At 36.7% G+C, this 26467-nt stretch overlaps 1 protein-coding gene across 2 annotated transcripts in view; it reads right to left on the reverse strand.

The window, feature by feature from the left end:
• Positions 1-26467, reverse strand: part of Pals1 (protein associated with LIN7 1, MAGUK p55 family member) — a 91717-nt gene that overhangs the window by 19725 nt on the left and 45525 nt on the right. The window contains exons 3-8 of one of the 2 annotated variants that reach the window (XM_076921893.1): positions 24653-25177; positions 10939-11147; positions 4145-4222; positions 3692-3838; positions 1885-2046; positions 291-368 (exon numbers count right to left, since the gene is read on the reverse strand). In XM_076921893.1, coding sequence (XP_076778008.1) covers positions 291-368; positions 1885-2046; positions 3692-3838; positions 4145-4222; positions 10939-11147; positions 24653-25019 — 1041 coding nt within the window. In that variant the 5' untranslated portion in view covers positions 25020-25177. The remainder of the gene's footprint in view (positions 1-290; positions 369-1884; positions 2047-3691; positions 3839-4144; positions 4223-10938; positions 11148-24652; positions 25178-26467) is intronic. The other variant, XM_076921894.1, reaches the window with a different exon arrangement.

Genomic DNA, 26467 nt, shown 5'->3' on the forward strand with positions numbered 1-26467 from the left:
ACATATTTGTAAAAGTATCCTCCTCTATGTGACTGAGTGAAACTCAATTATAGCTGAAGACAAACAACAATGTTAATAACAAAAAGTGTGAAATTAAACTATGTTGTATATTTTACTTTTAAAAAGTTCACAGTTTACTAAATTTTAAATGTTGATGTTTTATACTTATTTGAATACAATTACATGATTTGTTTTTACTTGACGACACTATATTAAATTTCTATAAAGTAGACAGAAAAGTAGACAGAAGTGAAAAAGGAATATATAATAAATATTTGAAAATTACTTACTACAGTTTCTTTGGCAGGAGGGGGCTTGATCTGTTGACTAGGAATCAGAACAAATGTCAAAGTTCCATGCATATCAGACTGTAACAGAAAGGTTAAAGTACTTCAAACATCCTCCAGGACCTCATGATTAACAAACACTCTCTAAACAGGATGATGGCAGAACTCCCTCGGTCCTATAGGAAAACGTTTCCCATTCCTAACTACTTTCATTATTTAGTCTTCCTGTCCACCGTTTGCTGTATCAAGTTGCGCAGCTAGATTCATAATTACTGCCCAGTTCAGCACTAGCTGTATTCAGGCATATCCAGCCTAGACCGAACTCTTCATAACTTTTCATGCTGACAAAACAAGGAACAGTGCTCAACATAAGACAGCACCAATCAAATGGGCTATGCGTGATGATCAATGGCACTTTGCTCTACCAAAGCTACAAGCAGAAATATATAGCTTAACTTCTGACACTCATTCTCAAAGGACCATATACATACATACATACATACATACATACATACGGTGGAAATAGGGATATGGATATTTTCTAGTGTTTACAATAGATATCAGCAGGTAGTAGACACACTACTGTAACAACTCATGTTAAATAATTAAGAATATACACACTGGTTTGTAGATGGGAGTACTGGCTGATGCCATGGGAGGAGAATCACCAAAATGGCTGGGCTATATAGTGCGTTTTACTTCAGACCGTGCCTCCAAAAAGGAAAAAGAAAAATCATAATTTGTGTTGCATACAATATGATTAAACATCATTTTCAAGACAATTAGGCTAAGAATGGTGGCACATGCCTTTAATCCCAGCACCTGGGAGACATGGACAGGTATATCTCTGAGTTTGAGACCAGCCTAGTCTACACAGTGACTTCCTGGTCAGCTAGGACTTCATAGTGAGACCTCAAAACAAACAAACAAACAAACAAACAAACAAACAACAAAAGACAGTTCACCAGTTGAGAGCACTTGTGGCCCTTGCAGAGGCTCTCACTTGATTCTCAGTATCCATATTTTGGCTCACAACCATATGTAGCTCCAGCTTTAAGAAATCCACTGTCTTTTTCCGACTTTCACAGATACCAAGCATGTATGTGGAACACATACATACATGCAGGCAAAACACCCATAAGGCATAAAATAAGTAAATTTTAGAAAATTATTTCTAAGAAGGTAATTAGGAATGAATACCTAATTACTGGCACTGCCCAGCAGAATTTGCTCAACAAAAATGTGTAGCGGCTATCTCAGATGACAGCCATTAACTACATGATAACTCTTGTTCAACTATAGCTAGTGAGAATAAGAAACTGAGTTTCAATTTATTCACCAGGCATGCACAAGGTGTACAGACACACATAGAAACAAATCTTTAAAAAATAGTAGAAGTAAAAATAAAACTTATAACAGAGCTCAAAGTAAATAAAAATAAACCCAAAACCAAAATAAGAATTAACAAGTCCTGTAAAAGTTAGGCTAAAAACTACTTTATACTCATCAGTTATTTTTAAAAATGCTCTTTAATAATCTCAGTTTAATAACAAAACAGGCTTTTAAATGAACCAAATATTCTACAGTCTGAACGTACCAATAAGTCAAAAACCTCATTGACATCTTTCCCCCGGATTTCAATGCCGTTGATCTCCAGAACTTCGTCTCCTTCGTGCAGGAGCCCACTCTTCTCTGCGGCCCCTCCTTTCACTATCCGGCTTATGATGACAGAGTCCATCTCATTACGAACTGTGGCACCCTAAAAACACCCAATATCTAATTTAAACATAAAAATGCATTTTTTGTTAAGCATTTCATTTTTAAATTTTATTTCCTAAACCTAATAAGACTACCTCCCTAGTTCATCTTAAGAAAATGTATTCATATTGCTACAGTAACAACTGTAGTTGTAACATGAAAGCTAGGCATTCCCCACCAAAGATTTCTGTTTCAGAGATACTTTGGGTTTTTTTGTTTTTGTTTGTTTGTTTGTTTTGTTTTTTTGAGACAGGGTTTCTCTGTGTAGCCCTGGCTGTCCTAGAACTCACTCTGAAGACCAGGCTGGCCTTGAACTCAGAAATCTGCCTGCCTCTGCCTCCCAAGTGCTGGGATTAAAGACATGCGCCACCACTGCCTGGCTCAGAGATACTTTATTCATGAAAATTCTGACGTATACAAACTTCTGGAGCATATAATAGCAGAGAAATATATACTCTGTGTTTAAAGACATAAAATCAATTTTTTTCTGGATTCTATTGTAATAGCTAGAAAACATCTAGGCATAACTAATTAACATAGTGTCTAATTATAAAAAATTTCTTAAAACTCAAAATATAATTAAAGGATAAATAGCAATATGGCTAACTATGCAAATGTTAAACAGAGCTGCAGCCAAATGTATTAAATACTAATATTTATTATACAAATTGGAAGGACAGTGGGAAAGTGTATACTCAAAAGCTAGAACAGTAAAACAAGATAAAACTTATTTTTCAGGGCTCAGTGGTTAACAGCACTTGTTCCTGCAAAGGACATAGGTTTTGTTCCCAGCACCCACACTGGACTGCTTACAAACCACTGTGACTCAGGCAAGGGGATCCAACTCCCTTTTGTCCTCTGCAGTCACCTGCATGTATGTGGTACACACAAATACACGCAGACACATAATGAATAAACAAGTCTTTAAAAAAAAAAACCTCCTAAAGTTCTTAAGTATTTAACTTTAATACTGTCATAACTTTTCCATTTATTCTTCAAGAAGGAACTAGTTACATAAAGCACTTGTACATTCTTTTTAAAAAATATTTTTATCACTCTATTATTTAGTGTGTGTGTGTGTATGTATGTGTGTGTGTGTGTGTGTGTGTGTATGAAACTGCACATGTGCGTGCTGGAAGTCCTCAATCTTGCTCCATCTAATATTTGGAGCAAAGTCATTTAACCTGGAACTGACTGATTTGCCTAGGCTGGTGGCTAGCCTGCAAACTCCAGAGAGGTCTTCCTGCTGGTGCCAGAGCTGAGATTACAGACATATGTCATCATTCCTGGCTTTTCACATAGGTGCTGGGGGACAACCTCACAATCCTCATGCTTGTGGACCAAGAATGTTCCAATTAAACCATGTACCTAGCTCCTAAAGACTAGATTTTCTAACTGTTGTTGTAAAGAATAAGTTTGAAAATTAGTTTTCTCTTCTATGAAATCCTCAGCAAGTATTTCATAAGTTATTATTTTCATTAAATTATGAGAAAAGGTAATGTAATTAGCTTTTTCAACCAAATAAGAATTTTGAGCAAGAACATATTACAATTACAACAAACTGACCCACCAAGAGAAAACTCCAACTGTACATCATATGAGGTCTGCATAGAAAACAATCTCAGACCAGGCATGAGAACACTTACCAATGGAATATCCCGAGCCTTTTCGATACGAACTATTTTTACAGTTTCTCCCCCATAATGGCCGATGCTTTCATAGACTCTCTCATCTGTAATGGGCTCTAGCTGCATTTCCTGTTCAGCGACCTTATCATGGGCCAGTAAAAGTGCCTGTTTCAAAGAAACCCACAGTACGAAAAGTAAGTGCATGATTTATTTCTGTATAGTTTCCTCAGCCGTAAGGGCCTAAAACACCACAAATATGGAAGGGACTTTTGCCCAGTTTTTAAAATAAGCTATTTAAAAACATAATTTGTATACTTTTACATATGAAAATGTATAACCCAGCAATAATTACTTTGCAGAGTGGGTTACAAACTGCATGACTAGGTCTCTTGCAACTTTAGGAAACTGTGATTTAAAAAAAAACAAAAAACCGAATACTGGAAACATAAACAATATTCTGTCTTTTTCTACCTGAATATGTGGAGCATTCAACAAAGCAGTTAATTCTTGTCCTTCCTTCTGATGGACTGGCTTTAAGACAGTTTGTACCTAAAGAAATAAAAAATTAATTTTTTTCCTGGTTCATAGGAATTAGCAGTAGCATCTATGCAGGAAAATATTTTTAAGTGAAAATAAAATGGCAAAAAAACACACTTATATTAAAGAAAAACACTAAAGAAACATGAAGAAAAATCTTTTCCCAGATATCTTTCAATCTTTTTTTTTTTTTTTTCCTCCCTCCAGACAGGGTTTCTCTGTGTAGCCCTGGCTGTCCTGGAACTCACTCTGTAGACCAGGCTGGCCTCGAACTCAGAAATCCACCTGCCTCTGCCTCCAAAGTGCTGGGATTAAAGGCGTGCACCACCACTGCTGGCTCTTTCAATCTTATTATGGATAAAAATAACATTCCTTTTTTTTTTTTTTAAATCATACTTCAAAAGCAAATGAACTGTTTCACTTTTGAAGGTTTCTTCTAACACAGCATAAAATACATTATGATAATTACATGACAGAAGATCTGCCCACCCATTAGTTATTATGCTACTTTAGAGATTTAAATCCTATGTTTCAGGAACTACATTAAAACTCTGAGATGAAAATTTAAAGTTACAGATTCACAAGATAAATGTAGTAACGTTGGTCAGTGTTTTCTTAGGACAACTCCCACAGTTATGAGAAGTTTCTCAGGCCTGTGTGTCTCTCCTCACAGTCGGGCTGGCCTCCAGCATGTAAAGCTCAACAGATGACCTGAGTCTGGGCCTGCACTTGTCATCTTCCTTTCCTAACACTGCTGGATGGTTTGACTAACTAACCACAGCTGTTGTTGACTTTAAAAGAACCATCTATTAATGTCATGATTATCTAGTCTTCCTATTAAGACATTTACGCACTCTTTCCTATTTCCTTGGTTTCTAACTACTTGAACTAAAAATTAAGTCCACTTATTTGCAATTTTCAATCTTCTACCAATGAATATTGAGGCAGATATGTTCCTCTGCACACTACTTTCTCCCAAAGATTATACTGTGCACTCTTACTGTTTATGCCTCTTTTTTTGCCTTTGACCTCCAATCCCCCACTCCAAAATGGTACACTGCAATAAAGTAAATAACAAAGCCAAAATTGTCACTATTAATGGAAGTATGAGAGTAACCAATGATTAAACAGGAATTCTATATCCTTTATGGCTATTTTATTAGCAATTCTCAAATTAAACATTTAAGATGATAAATCTTAATTAACGACAAATTTTGGCCACAACAAGCATACCAAAGCAATTATAAGGGCTGAGGAGATGGCTCCATAGTTCAGAGCTCTTGCAGTTCTTATAAAAAGACTGAAGCCTGATTCCCAGAACCCATAGCAGGCAGCTCACAGCTACCTGTAACTCCAATTCTAGAGGATCTCATGCCTTCTTCTGGTTCCTATAAGTATGCACACGCGTGCACACACGCATGCACACACACAAATTAAAATACTAAAAAAACAGAGGACAGTGCTGGGTGTGGTGATACATGTCTTTAATCCCCTCATTTCACAGGCAGGAGGATCTCTGTGAGTTCCAGATAAACCAGGGCTAACCAGTGAAACACTGCCTAATAAACAGACAAAACATAGCACCAAGACTGCTCTGTCCTCCAGTTTTGGTACCTAGAAACTATAGACAAGTAAACGCTGATTTTAAAGACAACGCTTTCCTTTTGAAACTTCATAAAAAGTACTAAAAGTTAATTTGAAATCTATAATCCCTGACCAAATACTTTCTGACTGCTAGAGAAAGCAACTCTGAGAGGGAAAGATAGTTTTGAATTAAAAAAAAAATCAAGACTTTATAAAAGCTACAATCAACTCAATAATATTTTATATAAGACACTTTTTTTCTGTTTATACTTTTAAGTCAGTTCCTAAGCATCTCTGAAACTTTTCTTTAAAAAACAATTGGAACTTTGATTAATACCCATTTCTGTACCAGCAGGTGTATTTCATTAAAAACAGAGAAATGGCCAATGACCACACAAAAATAGTGTCAGCAATCATGATGGAAAGGCAAATTAAACAAGACACCACCATACCACATATCTGAGAGTCAGTAGCCAGAAACTGACAAGGTGGTTCAGTAGGTAAAGGCACTTGCCTCCAGCCTGACACTAACCAAGTTCATTTCCCAGAATCCACACGGTTGAAGGAGAGACGTGGCTCCTCAAAGCTTTCTTCTGACCTACACACTCACACCACAACACGTACATGTTCACATACATACACTCACACTCTGCAATAAACAAATGTAAACACAATTAAAAAATGGATCAGTAATAGGAAACAACCAATGTCTCACAATAGATATAAGTGAGAAAACACACTGTTACACAGTGGACTACTAACTACTCAGAAAGCATCACAACTTGGGACTAGGACTTAGAAGACTGGTCACGTGTGCCCATCTTTGTAAGTGTTTGGTTTAATTTGATACATGTACAGAAGAGATGAACCTTTAAGATTAGACTGAGCAGAGGAAATTAGACACTGCCATGGTTTGAATGTGAAATGTCCCCACAGGCTTGTGTTAGAACATCTGATCCTGTTAGTTTTGTGAGGCTAAAGATGTAGGGCTTAATTGGAGGAAGTTGGCTGCTTACAGCTTATGTGTACGTGCCATAGGTTATAACTTTGCTTCCAGCAGTTATGTTTCCTGACTGCCAAGGCAATGTAGGCTGATGCCTCACATTCCTTCTGCCACAGTGAGCTGTCCCAATGCTATGCCTTCACAACCAGAATAAGCTATGTCCTCCCCAAATCCCTGAGCCCAAACAAATCCTCCCCATTCAAGTTGCTTCTTGTCAGGTATTTAGCCACACTGACAAGAAAAATAACTAATGCAGATACAAGAGTAAATATTGCCTATTTATTACATGTTCGTAAATGGCAAATTAGTAAAGCAGAAGCCAGGTTTGCAGATGACAAAGGGGCTAAAGAAGAGGTGGTTACTCTCTTTAGGACCGTAAGCAACAAGTAGGGGATATTTTAGTAACTTGACAGTGGGTGGTATATTTCATAGGTGTATACACAGGTATTTACACTGAGCCAACGACAAAACACCCATTTTTAATAATTGCAAACTATATCTCAATAAAGCTGGACACACTCTATGTATATAACTATTCCTCAGTATCACCCAGAATTAGTTATAGAAACTCTTGTTTCAGGCTGGAGAGATGGCTCAGAGATTAAGAGCACTGACTGTTCTTCCAGAAGTCCTGAGTTCAATTCCCAGCAACCACATGGTGGCTCACAACCATCTGTAATGGGCATCCAATGCCACTTTCTGGTGTGTCTGAAGACAGTGACAGAACACCCACATACATGAAACAAATAAATAAATCTTAAAAAAAAAAAAAAAAAAAAAAAAGAAAAGAAAAAAGAAACTCTTGTTTCATACCCAAAGCTAAGGTCACTAAGTCTCTTCTACAAAAGGACAGAATATTTGTATATAACAAATATACCTTTCCATCCATATACTTTAATTTTTTTCTACTTATACTTAATGTGCAATAGTTGTACACTATTGTTTAGGGAATAACAAGGGGGGAAAGTCTGTCTTGAATAGAGATTTAGGTTCTTTTAGCAAACTAGGCTGAATCTGAGGCTACGAAGTACAGTGATGCCGAGAGGCAATTATATATCATTTTGTTTGTTTCTGTACAGGGCCTGGGACTGAATTCAGAGCCTCACAAATGCTAGGCAAGAACTCAGGCACTGAGCTCCAACCTTATCCCTGGGGAGATATCTCTTACAACTTCTACCAAAGTGAAATCATACTGTTTAAATTGTTTTATGAAAGTATTGTAAAACTTTTGATTTGCTATAACAGAAATATGACCACTGTCATCCTCATCACCTGTCTGTCAGCTACAGGATCAAGTCTAAGTTCCTTAGCACTAAATATCATCCGATTTTTTCCTCCTTCCCTGTCCTGGCATTATTTACCACTAAACCATGCTCTGCACATATGCCATATTGTCTCCTCACAACCTCTGCGCTCATGCTACTATAATGCCTGCCTGCCTGCCTGCTTGCCTGTCTCTCTCTCTCTCTCTCTCTCTCTCTCTCTCTCTCTCTCTCTCTCTCTCTCTCTCTCTCTCTCTCACACACACACACACACACACACACCAAAATTTAAAAAACATCAAATTCTCAAAATTCATCAAAATGACATGTTGGCTTACATTTTACTTAGATGTTTTTAGATAAGCAAAAGGTTATTTAACGAAATTCAAGTTATAAACATTTTCTTTAAAAAACAGTATAATAACTACAAAATTTCCTTGTTTATTAATGCCTTAGATCATCAAAGATTTAATCTGGATCTTAATAATTTGAAGTTTTCAAAGGCTTTACTGTCCTCTTTTAGTAGTAAATGTTTGAGATTTAGTTCACATTATTTTGGCAGTACTAGGAGTGGAATCCAGGGCCCTTTACCACTGAGTGCCATCCCCAGTCCTTAACTGATACACATAAGTGTTTGATTTTTAATATATTTATTTCCTCTGTGTATGCTTAATCACTGTGGGTACATACATGCCATAGCAAATGTCAGGAGATGAGTCTTCCAACTGTGTTTATTCCAGAGATCAAACTCAGGCTATCAGGCTTGGTGGAAGGAGTCTTTACCTGCTGAGCCATTTCACCAGCCCTTAACTTACAAGGAACATTTCTTAATGTTTCACTAAACTTGTTAAGATTCCTCACTTATACTGATTTCCATTTAAAAGTGGCATGAGTAGGGACTGGAAGATGGCTCAGTGTTAACAGCATTAACCGTTGCTCTTGGAGAGGACTGTACTTAGATTCCCAGCACCCATGTTGGGCATCTCATAACCACGTTATTCCAACTGCAGGGGACTGATTCTCTTTTCTGACCTCCATGAGTACCTGCAAGCATGTATGTGTGTACACACAAACACACATAAATAAATATACAACTGAAAAGCATGAGATAATTTCTTGTATGCATGTACACATGTAAGTACTTTTGGTTTCTGAAATGTAGTTTCACTATGTGTGATTTAGATTCCAGGCTGGTCTGAATAAACTATAAAGCCCACTCTTGACTTTGGATTCCCTTTTGATCCTCTGGTTTTTACTGCCTAAGTGTTGAGATTGCAGGTGTCTATCATTACTCCCAGAAAAATTCTTCTTTGACTTATTTTATTATTTTTGTGGTACCAAGGATTTTTATCTAGGGCTTTGCGCTACACAAATGCTTTACCAATCCTCAGCCAACTTTCCTCTAAAACTGCCTCATGGTCATGCACACCTTTCACCTTAGCATCTGGGACGCAGCAGTAAGCAGATCTCTGAGTTCAAGGCCAACCTGGTCAAAGTAATGCTATTTCAATCTCTGTTTCTTTAAAAAAGTAATTTTCAGGAAAGCCATTTAAATTACCTTATGTAAATTTTTTTTTTTTTTGGTTCTTTTGAGACAGGGTTTCTCTGTGTAGTCCTGGCTGTCCTGGAACTCACTCTGTAGACCAGGCTGGCCTCGAACTCAGAAATCCGCCTGCCTCTGCCTCCCAAGTGCTGGGATTAAAGGTGTGTGCCACCACTGCCTAGCGTAAATTTTTTAAAAAGCTAAAGAAATGGATCTTTTAAATTTAATTTAATTTTCTAAATTAAAAAAAAAAAAGAAACCCTGGAATTCATATTTCCTCATTGCTAGGAATTGAACCTAGGGCCGCATGTATGGCAGACAAGTGCTAGTACATCAAGCTACACCCAGTGCTCAGCAATTCCTTCAATGAAAAGAATACCACACAACTAATTTCAGCAGTGAAAGGTGAGCTCAAAAGCCATGAGTTGGTGGTGCAGGCCTTTAATTCAAGCACTGGGAAGGCAGAGGCAGGTGAATCTGAATTTGAGACTGGGCAGGTCTACAGAGAGAGTTCAAGGAGAGTGAGGGCTACATAGAGAAACCCTGTCTCTGGGGCTGGGGTAGGGGTGGGGGTGGGGGTGGGGGTGAAGAGGGGGAGGGTGTAGCTCAAGGAATAGTAATCCACCAACTCTTTGAGACTCTGGTAGATGGCCAGTTTCTTTTCTAGAAATCACTTTTCTAGAAGTCACTCTGCCCTGGGCAACACTAGACTGCTCTGTCACGCTGTGAAGCCTTCACCACCTTAGGCATTTCAACAAGGAAAACACCTCCCTTAGGGACACTATGCTCAAATATAAAGCATCTTCTAATCTAACATTTTGTCTGTAGCTCTTGGAAATTGTACTTTGTCTGAGCTCCTTTTGTATCTTGTATGTGGTTTCAATGAGATGCATTTATTTGATAAATTTTCCAGGGGATCAGACAACCTCTTCTGGCCTCATGAGGTATATTGGCATACATGCAGGCAAAACACATATACACATAAAAAATAATACAAATTAATAATGTGCAACATTTATACCATTTTCATAAGATCCCTAAACTATCAACAAACAATATATCTAAAAGAGTTATATATTTATAATCCCTGATTATTAGAAATTGTTTTACGTGAGTTTATAATACATAATGATTAACTTAATAAAACCATACTAGATGCATTAAAATTGAAACATTGGTTACTATCTATACTTATATACACAATTAACGCTTCATAATCAGTATTAGCTAGGTCATAAATGTTTTCAGAACATATGCATGCAGCAGTTTTTTTTTTCACTTCCCATGTGACTAATAACTTACTCTGTAGGTGCCAACAAGATGTTTAGACACATACCTCTTGTACAAGGTCTTGTACATTGGAGATAAGAGGAAATGGAGGGCTAGCCTTGTTCATGTGCACCGTGACAGCATTGTGTATCTTGAATGCATTCTGAAAATCTCTGTTCTGTACAAGCTGTAAGAGCAATGCAATATCCTCCTGGCTCTGAGAGTCAACCAAGGTGTGTTGGATATGTTTAAGTGAAGAGAACAAGTCTTCAACTTCTAGTAAGAGAAGAAAAGTTATCCCCAAATTAACTGTTTTGGTTTAAATTTGAAACATGTTTTAAGATAATATTTCTTGAACCAGTAAAAACATTTGTTTTAGGGAAAAAAGTGCACATAGTTTTTTAAGTGTTATTTTACCAACATTTTCATAAAACTCTTAAAGCTATAAAACAGAATAACCTGCATTAAAAAAAAAACATTGTAATTAGAAAAATATATCCTTACTATAAAAACAAATAAGGAAATACAAAATTAAAGAATATCAATAACCCCATTATCTAAAAACATATTCCCCATTAGCATCTTTTTTCATTAAGAGTACATTTTAATTGTTTTAATTGCTATTGTTAAAAGAACATTACAAGTGATAGGTCCATCATATTTTACATGGCTAATGCACACCTGATAATAATCATTGAAGTCCAAAATTTAGGATGCTTCCATTTTAACTATTATAGGCAATAATAAATATTTCAGCATAAAAATTATTTATGTCATTGCTGCATATAAATTTGTAGGAGATTATGCTAGCATTATCAGAAACAAATACTGAAAAGATGGTTTAGTGGTTAAGAAACCTGGCTGCTCTTCCTGAGGACCTAGGTTTGATTTCTAAGCACCCATATCACAATTCACAACTGTTTGTAATTCCAGTTCCAGGGAATCCAACTCTCTATTCTGGCCTCTCCGGGCACCAGGCGTGTATATGATGTACAGACATACACACTGAGGGAGGTCGGGATATAACTGTAAGCAGGATAGGAACCTGGAGGGAGGAACTGAGGCAGAGGCCATGGAGGAACACTGTTTACAGACTTGTTCCTATGCTTTGCTCAGCCTACTTTCTTATTTTTCTAGAGGACCAACAGCATAGAATGGCACCACTCAGTGGGCTAGGGCAGCCCACATCAGTCAGTATTTAATAAAATGCATGACAGACTTGCCTACTGGTCAGTCTTATGGAGTATTTTCTCAATTGTGGTTCATTTTCAAATAACTAGCTTGTACTAAGTTGATGAAACAAACAAGCCAGTACAACCAACTACTTTAGTTGTCCACAAACTAATGTGTATGTCTCCTAAAATGTTCCTGATCTGTATGTTTTATGCCTATCAGAATGCATACACGGCATGTATATTTTTTTGGAAATGATTAGGCCTCAATGATTAAGAACCATTAGTAGTTTCTTCCCTGCTCCCCAACACAGTTGTGTGTGAGAGGGCTGCACAGAGAAACTTTGTCTCAAAAAGCAAAACAAAATAACAGGAAACAAAACCAGAAGAATATATAATTTAATACTCTACCAAATTAATAACTTTAAAGTATCTTTTGAGCAATACAGGAAAGCATTTAAGTAACTTAAAAGAAAATTTATGAACTCTACAAAGCAATTAAGATAATGGTTCATAATATTAAGAGAACAACAGATACTCCCTAAAGTAGAGGGAGTCTTATTAAAATGTTAATAACTGTTAAAAGAGGCTCCGGGTAGTAGTCTGGGAAATAAGAAAGTGAGGAGCCTCAGGTCTCCCAGCTGACTGAAACCAATAATCAACCTTGGTCTAGAAGGGAACTAACTGTTTCTCAGCATCTTTTCAACTCCAGGGAGAATGAAGGTATTTTAAAATAAAAACATTGCTGGAAGATCTCTTCTGCACATTAAAGCTATTTAACAATTAATTAATAATATATTTTTAAAAATTATTTATATTTCCATCTATTTGTTGTAATTACTGGTATTACTTTGTTGAGGTCTGGTCTGTTGCTATGCACTGTAATGCTAAACACTGGCCCCAAGGTCTGGCTGCCCCCAGGGATGAGGAAATCCTCAAGTATCCTAAGTGATGCTATATAATCTTGTTTCTTAATTTAAAACTATTGGTTGAATAAAGATGCCCACAGCCTTTAGCTGGGCAGAAAAGAGGTAGGTAGGTAGGTGGGGTTTCAGTACCTGGACTTGGGTTCTGAGGCAGTACACCACTAGGAGAAGATCGAGAAGGTGGAGAGAAGAAGATGCCATGAGGTAAGGGATCATGAGAACTGGCCACGAGGGTTGGCCAGCTGGCGTAAGAGTGGCCCAGTTGAAACATGGCAAGTCCTATCTTGGGGTTATTTACAGGGAAGTAGACAAAATAGCCATAGAGGATTGATATCTGCCCAGCTCTAGTGATGTTTAAGGCTTATTATAAATATAGAAGTTTTGTGTCTTTTATCTGGGAACTGAACAATCAAAGGTGGGGTAGAAACCCCCAATTAATATTAAATATTTACTATAACATTACTTCATACTATGTAGCTTTTTGGAGTTTTAAAAAGGCCAATCTAACCATATAGTGATACTGATAATTTTGTAATCTAATACTAATAATTAGTATTATCTAATACTAATTACTCATTAGAATAAATTCCTAGGGTAAGATTACTGATTGTAGAAGTATTTAAAAGACTTTGATACACATTAACAAACTGCTTTGGAGATTTATAGCAACTTATATTGCTACAAGCAATGACTGTGAGTGCCTACTTTGAAACATACCAAATTAAGGATTACTAATCTATTATTCTTTGGTGAACATATTTTTATATGACATACCATTTGTATTTCTTTTTTCAAGTAGTTTATCTTTAATAACCGCAATTGATATTCCTTAAGTCTTAAGTGGAACATACTGAACATAACTTCATTTTTGTTCTGTTAGAACAATAGCTTTTAATCAAAAGTATCTATAAAAATAACTAAAGAGGAGGGTAGGGAGATAGCCCATAATACAAACTGTTTGCTGCACAAGCATGAGGGCCAGGGTTATAGTCCTCAGCATCTACCACTTATCTGGCCCTATGGAGTAGAGACAAGGGTACCCATGTCACGCTGGCTACTTAGACTAGTTGGCAGACTCTGGGGTCAGCCAGGATCCTGCTTCATTAAAATGAAGTGGAAAGTAACTGGAAGAAGACATTGGATGTTAACCTCTGGCTTCAACACATCACATGCACACATATGTACAAGCAAACATATGAACAAACATCTACACTTCCCCCCAAAAAAATCATTGAAGAAATTTTTAAAAGTTGTATGTTTGGTGATCTACACCTTTAGTCTCAGCACTCTGGAGGCAGAACATAGGTAGATCTCTTGAGTTCAAGGCCAGCCTGGTCTACAGAGTGTGTTTCAGAACATCCAGAGCTATATAATAGAGACTTTGTCTCAAAAACAAACAACCAAACAAAATACAGGAAATAGAAATTTCCTAATTAGGTAAGAAGAGATGGTAGTTTTCAAATTTGAAGAAATTAGTAGGCTTTTTCTGTTGATAGAATTGGAAATTAGAAATATAGGTTCCAAAGAAAGGTCATGTCTGGCCAGTCTGTTTATATTAATTCTAAGACTGTTAAGGCCATGTGGCAATTTCAGACTCAGAGGCAAAAAATAAAATAAAACAAAATAAAACAAAATAAAAAACTAAAATCACTCTGAGGCTGCCTTTCACTCATGGGGACTAGAGAATATGGTAAGATCCACGGATACAGGCAGGCAGAGAATAATAAATACAGCTGAAATTTAGAAAAGGCTCATGACATGGATGACATGGGCCCTATGCACATTAAAAAACAAAAGTAGTAGCTGGAGAGATGGCTTTGTGGTTAAAAGTACTGGCTGCTTTTCTAGGTCATGAGTTCAATTCCAGTTCATACTCATCTCCAAGTACAGTTCCAGAGAATCATATACCTTTTTCTAGCCTCTGGGGCAACCAAGCACATATATGGTGCACAGACATACATGAAGGCAAAATACCCACACAGAAAATAATAGATTAAAAAGAATAAAATTAGTGAGAAAAATGATAACTATACTTAGCTATAAATTTCAACTAAGTGTAAGACCAACTTAAACTTGTTCCAAACAGTGTTATTTATACCCATACTCAAGCCTATCAAGACCTATTCATTCTGGCTTTTCTTTAATTGGCAAAAGCTTTTAATCAGAACTCCAAATGCACTGTGTTAATCAATACTAAAGTGAAACCACTTGCACTGCAGCTCAGCCTTCATATTAGATATTACCATTATTGAAGCATATGAATGGTTGGCTGGATTACATATAGTTATTGACTTTCCTGAACAGTATAATAGAGTATATATTTTGTATGTATTATTTAATTTAATCATCATTAAAACCTTGAGAAATGTTTCTCTCTGTGTGTCTGTTTACTTATATATATTTTTTGAAACAGGGTCTCTTATAGCCCAGGCTGGCTTTGAACCCACTATGTAACTGAGAAAGACTTGAAGTCTTGATCCTTTTACTTCCATCTCCCAAAGGCTGGGAGGAGTGCAGAACCTTGCTTAGGTTTTTTTTTTTTCTTTTTTTTTTTTGGAAAGGATGGGGACTGTACACCGGTTTCATACATGTTAGATAAGCAGTCTACCAACTGAGCTTTAGCCTCAGACTTTGAGAAACTTTTCCAAATTAAATGAAGACCAACAAGAACAAATACATAAAAGTCATGTCAAATTTATATAAGTGGAGAAAAATGATAAAGTGGTTACACTAAAATCATGAATAAATGACATCAGACTGAGAGTCCACTTCATTTTCTTTGTGCCACACCAGGGGTGTGGGTGTGGTGGGGCTGAGGTCCAGGGCTTGACTGTATGGTATTACCTACCTGTTTTAGAAAGGCTGCTTTGAGCTGTGGTTTCTGCCCAATACAGCAATATATAATTTTCTATTGGGCTTTATAGGAATGCATATACTACGGTTGTACCACTGTCCATCCTTATGAGACCGTACACTCGCCTTCCAACTTACCCTCCAAATGCTACTTTTACAATACTGCTACATTTTATTTCTGTTATTTTAGACAAGAATCTTATTTTAAAATATTTTCTCAGGGTATTCCATTTAAAGTCATAATACTAGGTAGAATATGGGGGAAGTTAAGCAAAGTAAGTCAGAGCTGCAATTTTGAGAACAAAACCTTCCTGAGAGATGCGCACTGCTATGAACAACAAAGACATGCAGCAGAACTGACAGGTATGAATTAAAGATAAATCCCACAGTTGCTTTCACGACTGAATTAACAGGGAAAGCTTTCAGATGGCATTCTCAGAAGGAAAGCTGCCCAAGTACTTTTGATGAAAAAGTAGAGCAGACTAAGTTTCCAGTCACTTAGAAGAGTTTTTAATACGTCATCAGATACACATACAGCACAAGAAGATATAAAGTAAATCATCTCAAGTTGCAATACTTTACAGAAAATGTGAAATACCAAATGACATAAGCCTTCTAATTGAAACTAGTATAAATAAATCACTTTGAAAAATACCCAAAATTATGATGCATTTGCTTATAATAATTTTGTCACATAGAAAGTAATACATATGTATGGCTTTAAAATATGATAAAATTTGTCCATTATTTTCTCATTTTTTTCACTAACAAACATGAGAAAAGGTTTTATCTCTGAAATTAAGAATGATATCGTGAGCAATACTACTGGCTTTGGTAATAAATTCTATAGGGGTCACAACTTTCCTATAAAGCCGCTTTTCATGGTCTAGATTAAGTTCTTGACTGCTACAATTTGATTAGTTTCTCCCTACTTGATTTCAGTAGAAAGTATATTGAGTTCCCAGTACCTTATCTAACATTTCATGTGACTTAAATGATGATAACATATGCTAACAGAAATCAAATACATTGGCTTTGGGATATAATAATAATAATAATAATAATTTAAAAAAAAACCATACACACAAGTCCTTAAATTCACCTCCTAACAGTCCCCCAGCCCCAGTCTTGGCTTGCTCCTAAGAATAAAACATAGAATGAAGACTCTGAAATAGGCAATAGGATCAGGCATGAGGGCACAACCTTCTATTTCTAGATTTCAGAGGTGGGGGCAGGAGCATGGAGGTTAAAGGGCAGCATGGTCTACACAGGGAGTTCCAGGCCAGCCTGGGCTTTATAAGACTTCACAAAAACAAACAAACAAAAACAGATAATAAGAAGCAAGAGTCTATTTTCAAATATTTAAGACTCTGGGCAACCATCTGATCCATTTTTAAAATTTTTATTTTTATTTATGTGTACGTCTTCTCTGTGAGGCTATGTACACATCTGCGATAGTGGCATCGGACGGCCCTGAAGCTGGAGTCACAGGCATGTGGGCTGCTGGGACCTGAATGTGCTTCCTCTGCTCTCTCAATCATCTCTCTCTCCAGCCCCCAGAGACTTTTTATCCCAGCATCAAGATCACCAGGGACCAAACCCAAAGCCTCGCTCACTCTAAGCAGATGCTGTGCTGGAGTCACGTTCCCAGACCCTCTTCTCTCTTTTTAAACTAAAGAAGATACAATTCAGATCTTTGAATTTTGGTTTTTAGTGGACTAGGTCAGTATGAATTTGTTTAAAAGTATGAGAAACTTAAGACATATCCTGAACAATAATTAATCATTATTAAGTTATGCTAAATTTAAAAAAACTCTAGAGATGCGATTTTAACATAATAACAGTATTAACATAATATCAGTGCAGCAAATAAAAGCAACAACAAAACTTCCAAATACAAGTGTACCACTTGTTTACATACAGTTCCATCTGGACCTCATGAAAACCTTAATACTGAGGTTCAGAAAAGCAAATAACTTATCAAAGTCAATAATAATTGACAATAAAAACTACTTAAAATAGAGTATGGGCATGAGTTTTGTCTACCTTACGCACACAGGAATCATTAAAGGTCAGAAGAGGGTATCAGATTCCCTAGAAACGGAGCCCAGGTGGTTCTGAAACCTTCCATCCACTGTAGCCCTCTGCGGGAATATTAAGTGCTCTTAACCACTGTGTCATCTCTCCTGCCCTGTCAAGCATTTCACACACCAAAAAAGGAAGAAGCAAGTCTTTGCAAGAGGGAGAAAAGTTACAATTTATTATCATTTAATAAAGTAGAGTAAAATTTCAGGTATGTGCATTTTTTTTTATTTACTGAAATTGAATGGTGTAGCACTGAATTTCTTTTAGTAAAATTATGTTGAAGAACCATAATTTATAGGCTTATGCACATAATCCAATGAACTGTTCAATCTTCAGGGATGCTCTAATTTTAGCAAGCTCAGAAACAACACTTCAAACAACTATTTTCAATCAGTTAATCGCTTCATTTGTAGAAGGAAACAACAAATATCCATGAAGAAATGGCTAATAGTTTGTTTAGAAGTAACTAGAACAGGTTAAGCAAACATTTGATAGTGAAAGTAACTTCAGAAGGAAGCTAATGTAAAAAAGAATCATTGACCCTGAAATTTTGCTAGATTTAAAGAAACTTTATTTTTAAAAGTTTATGACAGTGTGACAAAATTGTAGTATATCTCATGGTATCAAGTCAGTTTATGTTAGAAATCTGAAAGAGATTTGTTACTTTATTTCATTCATTATTCACCCTTATTTTCTTTGCTTTTATCTTTTACTTTTTTCATATTAAAATATCTGGAATAGAACAGGCTTTAACCACAAAATTCACGAGTTTCCTACATAACTATCAAGCAGCTCACTCTGTGTCTCTGTGTGCAAGTGTGTGTGCCTTCCTGCGGCCTCTTCAAGGATGCATCGATTACAGTCACACACATAACAGAAAGCAGTTTTCTTTAGCTTATTCCCTTTATTCTGCCTAGTTCTCCACAACCCTGGCCCCAAATTATGTAACTGTTAATACAAAACAAAAGCTGAAATATATAACCTAGAAATATCTGAGAATTACCTGGTTCTCTCTTTCTACTGTAACCTATGCTTTTTTTCAGGATTTCATTTACAAGATTATTTATTTTGATGATAAATGAGAACAATTATTTTATTTGTAATAAAGCAAGGTTTTGAATGTACATCAATTTCAAGGAAATCTTAATTAAAATTCTATAACTTATAATAGTATTATTTAAGAATTTTGGCTACTTTTAAACAAAATTCAATTGATCCCTTCTGAATATTTTCTGTATCATTCCACTTTTCTGAATGCTTATTATTATATATTACCAAATTTACAAATACTATCATTAAAAACAATCTTTCTAGCCACAATTTAAGTCTTAAGGAATGCTTTGTCTACTCACAGATAAATGATGTGTCGTTTGGAAACTGAAGGCGACTTCTCAACAAATAGATGAGCTGCCTCATCTTTCCCTCACTAGAAACAACACTGTTGTTTCTGGCTGTGAAGAAGGCTGAAGCCATCTCCTGTCATGTGTGTATTAATTAAGATACTGACAAGCAGACACATAATTTTAAGGGAGTATTTCTGTTGTAGTCTGATGTGTTAGCAGATTATTAGCAGAGAAAAGTATTTGATAAACAGTATTACACTTCTTAGGAATACTTTTTACTTCCTGCACAACATGATGAGTTTCGTTATGATTTATTAAATCTTCTAAGAAATAAATTACTAATACCTGGCACTATATTTCCATTTAGAAAATAGGTAAAACAGCCTTAAATTCAAAGGCCACATGATGGCATTAATGAAAACCATAGTGGATTATAAATTGGATGAAATATTAGTTGTCTTTTAAACTTGTAGAAAAGTGAGTCATAGAACTCATACACAGGAACAGAAAAAAGTATAAACAACTGATTCTAAGTAATGACAAATGGACAAATATATTACTCTTAAAAGAATTCAAACAAACAAACAAACAAACAAACAAACAAAACAGATCAATCCAGGTTAAATGAGGGAGGGAGAAATGGTAAGAAAAGGTAAGCAAGAAGAAACAGGATGAAACATTTCTTTTTTTCTAATAAAACCTTATGAGGGGAAACACTAAAATTCCTTCATATAAAAGTACTACACACTAATTTTTCCCACTGTAATTATATCTGAGGGAATGCAGCAGAATTCACCATCTCTGAACATACTGTTGGAATAAACCTTGAACAAACTATGTCAGACCCTGACCAAGGAACTTCCCCTTCTCCTAAGACTTGCTCAAACTCCAGCCCCTTTCCCCTTGCCATCACTGCCTAACTCAGTCACCCACTGTCACCAGCATCCTGAAAGCAACAACATAATAGCCTTTGATTTGGGAGAGGGGGCAGTGTTTGGAGGCAAAGCAGTTCTGAAAGATAAAATGGCCTTGTCTGGACCGACAATTCCAGGAACCATGAAGTAGAGACTGTATGTAGCCCCTGAAGCTGTATTTTTTTAAAATTTACTTTTATTTATATGAGTACACTGTAGCTGTCTTCAGACACACCAGAAGAGGGCATCAGATCCCATTACAGATGGTTGTGAGCCACCATGTGGTTGCTGGGAATAGAACTCAGGACCTCTGGAAGAGCAGTCAGTGTGAGTCAGTGAGTGCTCTTAACCACTGAGCCATCTCTCCAGGCCCCTGAAGCTGTATTTAACTTCCCATCCCCCACCCATATAAACTCAGAGTACTCCCTTCTCTCTTTGCAGAACACCCCCTACAGACACAAAGTTCAATCCTTCCCTGATTCAAACAGTCCTGTCTGCTGGATTCTTTCTGCCATCTGTCCCTTTATGGTGTCCTAGAAGTCTAACACATATTATTTACGATTTCTGAAAACAGAAGCACAGACATTTTAAATATGCATTTTATACAAAATTTATCAAGGAAAACTAAATGAGATACAATAGAAATGGCTCCAAATTTGGAATAAAAAGACTCATGAAAGAACAAATGTAGCATGTTTATGATGCTTATGGGCAAACTAGGGTTAGCCTAAGCCCTGGTCAGGTGAGTGAAGTGCAGGCTGGATGTCACTTCCTATTCAAGCCTCTACTTGCTACAGCATGTACTCAATTCTAACTGTGGCAAATTCAAATCTGACCCTTCCAAGTATTAGCTTGATATCTTAAGCAAGAGATGGGACTGAAATTCAACTGTTGTTTTGTGTGTGACCAGGTCTCAGCATGTTGTCCTGGCTGGTCTGGAACTCACAACCTTCCCACATCAGTTTCCCAGCATGTCTGTACTGATACTGGCTACTGTCTTATCTCAGAAATAGAGACCATAGAGGCCTTCTTAACAGAATTATTATAGGAATGGCATTTGCTAAGGTACCTAGACTACAGATTTCAACAGGCACAGGAATGTTGAAGTGACAATGATGTAAAAAACGTGTTTTATTACATCTAAAATCAGTAACTATAAGAAACAGCATCTAGCTTTAAAGTGAACACAAATTAACGTATAAGGCAACATTTCTCAAAATGACGTCTATAGGCTCCTAACGGCTCTGTAAGGATCAGTGTATGCAGGAGTAAAATTCATAAATACTCTACGTGTGAGATGGCATCTGCCATCACTCATCAATCTCATTAGATCCACACTCCTTGCTAACATAAAGGCTTGAAGAAATTCTTTAATAAGAAGGATTTTTACCTAGGATTCTCATGTTACTTGGACACAGAGAACTCTTTTGTATATAAGTCATATCTTAGATCCAGGTTTTCATTTTTTTGTCATGCAACAGAATTTAGAGACAGTAAGTTGATCCCATATAAGCAATTCCTGTTTATCTTATTGACAGTTATCAAAAACTAGATTTTAAGATGTAGTTATTATCTTAATAATTATTCACCTTTGTTTTCTAGTAGTTTAATAAAAAAAATGAGTTGATATAAGACATACTGGCTTATGGGCATATTCTTGAATACGGATGTGTGGGAGGGCCCAGACCACTGTGGGCAGTGCCATTCCCAGGCAGGTGGCCCAGGGCTGTATTAAAAAACAAGCTGAGCAAGCCACAAAGATCATGCCAGTGAGTAGCTCTCCTCCATGGCTCCTACCCTATCTTCTCTCAATCATGGATTATGATTAGCACATGTAAACTAAATAAATCCTTTTTTCTGCAAGTCACTTTCAGTCACTGTGTTTATCACAGCAAAACCAAATTAGTACGAGGAGCTGGTACTGCTGTCAGACCTGAGAGAGCTGTGCAAACCAGGAGCTGGTACTGCTGTCAGGCCTGAGAGAGCTGTGCAAACCAGGAGCTGGTACTGCTGTCAGACCTGAGAGAGCTGTGAAAACTAGAACCAATGGCTGGAAAAGCAGAGCTGGGCTTAACGAGCTGTCCTGGGGCAGCTTGGAGGAGGAGAATACGGAGGAAAGGCAGACAAAGGAGACATGTAAAGGGAACACTGAGAATCTCTCAAAGGTTGTATCAGAATGCTCCGGTGATAGTTCCAAATTAAGTGTCTGTGGTTTCTGGTTGTTGAGGTTGATGTCAGCAGTGATTCCTACGAGACCAGGATCACTGAAACATTGGCATAAGAGGACAATAGACTAGTTTGTTGAGGTTGAAAAGTCAGCTGTGACTAACAAGAGACCAGCAACACCGAGGTGAGATTTTCTGGCAACTATTTCTTAAGGGGAACACAATGAAACTGTGGTCTCAGTGAAGGCTGCATCTCGAGCTGGAAGCTGAAATCAGCAATGTGTAAGTCTCCTACATGGTAACAGGGTGTTTTTTTTTTTTTTTTTTTTTGAGAAGGGAAGAAGAAAAATGCTTACAGTGTGTGGAATAGAGTAACCTCTTCTTTCTTTTCTTTTCTTTTTTTTAAGAATTGTTTATTTATTTTATGTATGAGTACACTGTAGCTGTCTTCAGACACATCAGAAGAGGGCATCAGATCCTATTACAGATGGTTGTGAGCCACCATGTGGTTACTGGGAATTGAACTCAGGACCTCTGGAAGAGCAGTCAGTGTTCTTAACCACTGAGCCATCTCTCCAGCTGATAACTGATTTTTGATAACACAAAATTTCAAGGTTGAAGAAATCATGGAGAGACCTGGAACCATGTGGCAGGATTGGAATCCCTGAAGAGTCTCAGAGAAGCCATTGCCTGAATGTGCACTTCCACCGCAGGGGAGACCCCAGAATATTGAGACATGCCAACCAGTGCCATGGGTTGGCTACTACTATCAAGGCCAGCTGCACTAGTAGACTGGGACCAACTTGAGCTTGAGACAAGATGTGTGTTTTGCAAATGACAGAGCTAAGAAGCTGAGCTGCCAACTAGGCCACTAGGCTGACAACACTGAGTTTTGAATTTTGGTTTGATTTCACTGTAACTGTTCAATGTTTTTTCCCTTTTGAAATGAGAAAGTACATAACTTGGTTTTGATTTTAGAGGAGCACACAGTTAAGAGACTGTATTTTTAAGAACTTGGGCTTTTAAATTGGAAAAAATTTTAAAGACTGTGGAACTTTTAAAAGTAAGATTGTCTCATATTGTGATATTAATATTTACATGATATCTTGAGAACAAATAAAAAAGGAAAGGTTATGATTTTAATAGTATTTGTATATCATGTTGGTAAACGGTCAATTGTGCTGGTTTTCATTAACTTGATATAAATCTAGATACCTAGAAAGAATCTATACTGAGGAAGTGCCCCCATTTATACTGGCCCATAGGTGTACCGGGGGCATTTTCTTAATTAATAGCTGATAGGATGGGCCCAGGCTATGGTGAGCAGCACCACTGTTATATGCCATGTTTCTCAGAAGTGCAATATTCCTTCTAAATTGAAATGTTCGCTCTAGGAAGGAAAAGGAGGATCAAAACAGACACATGTCAGGGAGATCAGGAACTTTAAAAGACTCAGGGCCCCTACCCAGCAGTAAAAAAAAGAACCAAACAATTATTGGGGGTAGACAGGAGACACTGGGCAGCTAATCTCCCTGAAAAAGAAATTCAGACTGTCAAGCTGTCAGCTGCATGGAGAATGTCAAGCAGTTTTGAGAGTTGCTGCTCCCTTTGGGGTAGACTTTCTGGTCTTTTAACATTATCTTTGCTGCTTGTTTGTTTTGTTTTTTTTTTGTTTGTTTGTTTGTTTGTTTGTTTGTTTGTTTTCGAGACAGGGTTTCTCTGTGTAGTCCTGGCTGTCCTGGAACTCACTTTGTAGACCAGGCTGGCCTCGGACTCAGAAATCCGCCTGCCTCTGCCTCCCAAGTGCTGGGATTAAAGGCATGCGCCACCACCGCCCAGCTCTTTGCTGCTTGTTAAGTAACCTTTCACCCATAGTTCTGTCAATAACCCCAATAAAGCTGGGGTGAACAGATGTGTGCTGCATCTCCTCCGGAAGAGCAGCCACCCTTGGACAGTTGCTCCTGGGCTGTTAAAAAAGACAATTTGAGCATGTAAGTCATGAGAGGCAAGCCAGGAAGCAGTTTTTCTCTATGGTTCCCACCCTGACTTTCCTCAATGATAGATTATGACTGGGACATGCAAGCCAAATAAATCTGTTTCTCCCCAAGCTGTTTTCAGTCCTGGTATTTATCACTGCAATAGAAGACAAACTAGGACAATATTTAAACCAATGCTTTTGTTGTATGTGACTAAAATATAAAGAACTTAGTGCTGAATTTAACTCACCATCATTATATGCTCTCAAATCTGGCCCTTAGCATACACATTTTCATTAGGGTATGCAAAAAAACAAAGCAAAACATATTGTGCTATTTTTACTTACCTAATATTTTTACAGCATAGTGAGGACTTTCTAAAACAATTCCTTCTTCTGTGTCAAATATGGGGTTATCTATTCCAGTCTTTGGAGGAATTTGAGCTAGTTTCTTAAGTCTCATGGAAGAATTTAGGTCAAGTTCTTGCTTTTTCCCTTCCTCTTCACGCCTACGTCTCATATCCTCCTGTTGTTGTCGAATACGCTCTAACTGTGCACTTCTTCGCACTGGCATCATTCTGGTGCCCAAATCTCCAGGGCAGTCAACAGCCATCTCTCGGTGTTTCGGATATTCCTCTGGTGATGCAAGATCAAGATTTTTTATTCCGCTGTCTGATTCCTCTGTTACATGCCCATTCATATACGATGTTGTCATGGTTATCTATAAAAACCTGTACCACTCTTTATATATCAAAATTTCCTATAAAGCCAATTCTCTTGATTCTGTAGTATAAAATCCATGTTACTTCAAAGAAAAAAAAATAACTTCTCATATCACATAATAATGCTATGAAATGTATCCATGAGGGAAATCTAAGAGGGAAAGATGGAGGGAAAAGTATAAGAATTATAATATAAAAGCAAACTTTATATAGCTCACTTCCAATTTATACACAATATAGAGAATATCTGATAGGTACTTAATATAGTTGGTAATACAGAATAAGGTTATTCCTTCATTTTACAGACAATGTCGAGGACATAAAATATTTTTTAAAAAGTTGCCTCTCAAAACTATGAAGCATATTATTAAATTTTACTGCTAAGAAAATGGATACACTGAAAAGTTTAGCAAAGTGAGAAGGTGGAATGGTTTGCTATTAATTTTGTAGAGAATAGGTGCTTTGTGGATAGAGAAACATTTTAATAGCAACTTTAAACATCTCAACTTTAGAATATCACCCTTTATAATTGGTAACATATAAAGAAAATTAAGATGAACTTTATAAGGACTCATTTAAAGAAAGTGGGATAGAACGTACAGCAAAAGGAGCAGACAGACAGGAAGACTAAACTTTCATTTTCCCTCTACCATATTTCCTAACTTGTTGTTTAAGGACAGCCAGTTTTTCTCTCAACCTGAGTAACTTAGAAGATTAACTTCACAGAACTTCTCTTAGTGTTAAAAAATATAATGTATACAAGTTATAAAATAAATACAGATATGTACTATTAATATTAATTTGAGTCTATGTTAAGAGTCCTCCAACATAAATGAAAATAAAAACATATTTTATGCAATGGCTCTAGCTTTTCATCAACCCACTTATGCAGGCTGTTTATGTGTGCAAACCCACACATTAAATTTAATTGGTTTCTTTTGCCCAGGCTTTAAAAATATTTACAGTAATGAGCTTGCTGCCTCCTTGAGCTGAGCATCATGTCAGCAAGTGTGTACAACGCTGACTAAGGAAAACCCAAGTGTTTAGACTGTATTCCTAATACTTGTCAACCTTCCTTCAAATGTCTCACAGTGCAACAGGGACAGAAGACAAACTACTTAATACAATAAACACCTACACATGCTATAGAAGAAGCACTAAGGTCAATAGGAAAGCAGAGATGAATTACATCAATGACTAAAATTGTATTTTTACAAGAACGACATATTATCCTCCATCCAAACTTTAAGTCTTTTTATTTATAACCATGTGACCTACATATAACTACCTCATTTACCATTAGATTGCCTTCTTTCCCATTAAAATGAGAGCTATAAAATTTATATTAGGTGATCCTTAAGCTTTCTATGTTAATTATAAAAAGTATGAATTAAACTGGATACAGTTTATTTAATGTTCTCATTATAAGCAAACAAATTTT

The sequence above is a fragment of the Arvicanthis niloticus genome, chromosome 23, assembly GCF_011762505.2.
Source record: "Arvicanthis niloticus isolate mArvNil1 chromosome 23, mArvNil1.pat.X, whole genome shotgun sequence".
In the NCBI taxonomy this organism is placed as follows: Eukaryota; Metazoa; Chordata; class Mammalia; order Rodentia; family Muridae; genus Arvicanthis; species Arvicanthis niloticus.